Below are 1,987 nucleotides of genomic sequence, written 5' to 3' on the forward strand. Positions count from 1 at the left end.
CTCCATCTCTCCTCCTTGCTCCATGGCGCTCGGCAGCAGGACTGCTCCATGGGCGTCGCCTCCCTCCACTCCGGCAGACCCGTGGAGCATAGGATGTCGGCCAGGGGAACCAGCAGCTGAAGCCCCTTTCTGCTCTCTCATCTTCCTTGGCCGCCAAGCCCAACCATGGCGCCCTACTCCCTCAACGTTGGTATAGGTTGTCTCCTCCCTGGCAGCGCCTCCCTAAGCTCCTTTCCCTAGCCATGGTGGGGGCGCGCAGATGTTCCCTGGCCTGCCCTCGTCTCCAGGGATGAGCCCATGTCGGCGCCCTCCTCTAGCTCGGTGCCCCTCCCTGCTCCATTTTTTCCTTTTTCTCTCTGCTCTCGGCCGCTGGTAGCCATTGCGCTGGCCCCTGCTCCATGCCGACGCCCCCTGCTCCTCTTCTCTCTACCGCAAGCACCCCTCCTCCCTGCTCTCTGTTCGGCGCAGGAGCCCCCATGGTGCCTTGAAACGGCTGGCGTCTTCCACTTCGCCAAAAATCTCCTCATCCAAACTTGCTGCCTGTCCTCGCTGGTCGCGTGCAGCGAGCATCTCTCGCCGACATCCTCCCTCGCCTCGCCAGCCGAGCTCCTTCTTGGTCGAGCTCTCCTCATGCCCGTCGCGCCTATTCCCATCCAGATTTCGTGCCCTTTCTCCAGTGCAGCAGCACTGCTGCGGGGTTTCCTCGTCGCACTCGTCGTCGACCTCCAACCGGGTGTGCGCAGCCCATCCGCGACACCGTCGAAACCCGTGGTGAGAAACCCCTCGCTGTCCTCGATGTTTATTTTTTGATGTGTGTGATGTTCGATGAACTGCCACCAACAAATTTGTGTGTTTTCGCAGCTAGTGGTCGACGTCGCGCTTCGCGCTTTGCCCGTTCAACGAAACATCGAGCCATGTGGACAACCCATGTGACTAATCTCGATTCGTCCAGGTTGTTCACTTGGTATTTTGTGGATTAATCTATTTAAGCTTTGGTCGATGTTGTGCATGTGTATGTATATGTGTAAAAATGTATAGGTATGGATTGAAGTTTGTGGCGAAAGAAAACGAGTTAGAAAGAGGGCTCGGATGTTTTTAAGTTTCGGTAATAATGTATTTGATGTGTGGTTTGCGGTGAGGATAACTTTTTAAAATGTGGATTATGTGTTGGGGAATACATCCATATGTGTCTACGTGAAAAGTGTATTTGTTTTATGCATATGATCGGCGATTGTGATAGTCGAGGCGAATGGGGAATATGATTAATCCTGTTGGAGTCACTGGTGTGGTTGATGTCTTCTGCGTAATATGGGGACACGTATGTGCGTGTGTGCCGTGGTGTATTACAGTGGTGGTGGCGTAAGATATTTGATTAAGGTGTGCGGGTATATGCCGTAATATGGTTATACTCGCGAGGAGGATAGATGTATGTATTGTGTAACACGACGCTTAGGTCGCTATTATATAATCGTGTGAAGGATGCTCATGATGGTCGTGTGATTGAGGAGTGGTATAGTGGCAAAGCGAGAAGTAAGTTTAGTATTTTTAAACAGTTAGCTGATAGCATCTATCGATGTCGTCATGCTTTCTGTTGTATGGCAGATCGATGCCTTGCTTGGTCAAGTATTGCATTCCATTCCCATTGGGTAAATAAAAATCTTGTTGATTGATTAGAGGTCTTATATGAGCGTGATCGCAGCCCAATAATTATTGGAGGCGGGTAGCGTTCATAAGTCAGTCCTTGTTAAAATTGAAAAACAATCCAATAAGATATGCACATAAGTGCTTTAGGTCCCTCAGTAGCCAATGTAAGTCTTATGGAGTTTTATGTCATGTGTTAATGCCTCTATGTTAGACCCCCTAAAATGTGCTATTTTAGGTGACTTGTGGGTTAACTAATTTAAGTTGAGCAATGGTTAAGAAACACTAATTATTCTGCTCCCACCCATGTTTTGAGTCGTAATGTCTAAAATGGTTTGCTAAGTCT

At 49.4% G+C, this 1,987-nt stretch overlaps 1 protein-coding gene across 1 annotated transcript; it reads left to right on the top strand.

Annotated features, from left to right (window-relative positions):
• Positions 1–242: 242 nt before the first annotated feature.
• LOC103641072 (uncharacterized) lies at positions 243–1,025 on the top strand. Its single transcript, XM_020545996.2, has 3 exons — positions 243–262; positions 309–771; positions 862–1,025. Exons 1-3 carry the CDS (start codon positions 243–245, stop codon positions 931–933), a joined length of 555 nt encoding a protein of 184 aa, XP_020401585.1. The 3' UTR covers positions 934–1,025.
• Positions 1,026–1,987: the final 962 nt, after the last annotated feature.

This window comes from Zea mays, chromosome 10 (genome assembly GCF_902167145.1).
Source record: "Zea mays cultivar B73 chromosome 10, Zm-B73-REFERENCE-NAM-5.0, whole genome shotgun sequence".
NCBI lineage: Eukaryota > Viridiplantae > Streptophyta > Magnoliopsida > Poales > Poaceae > Zea > Zea mays.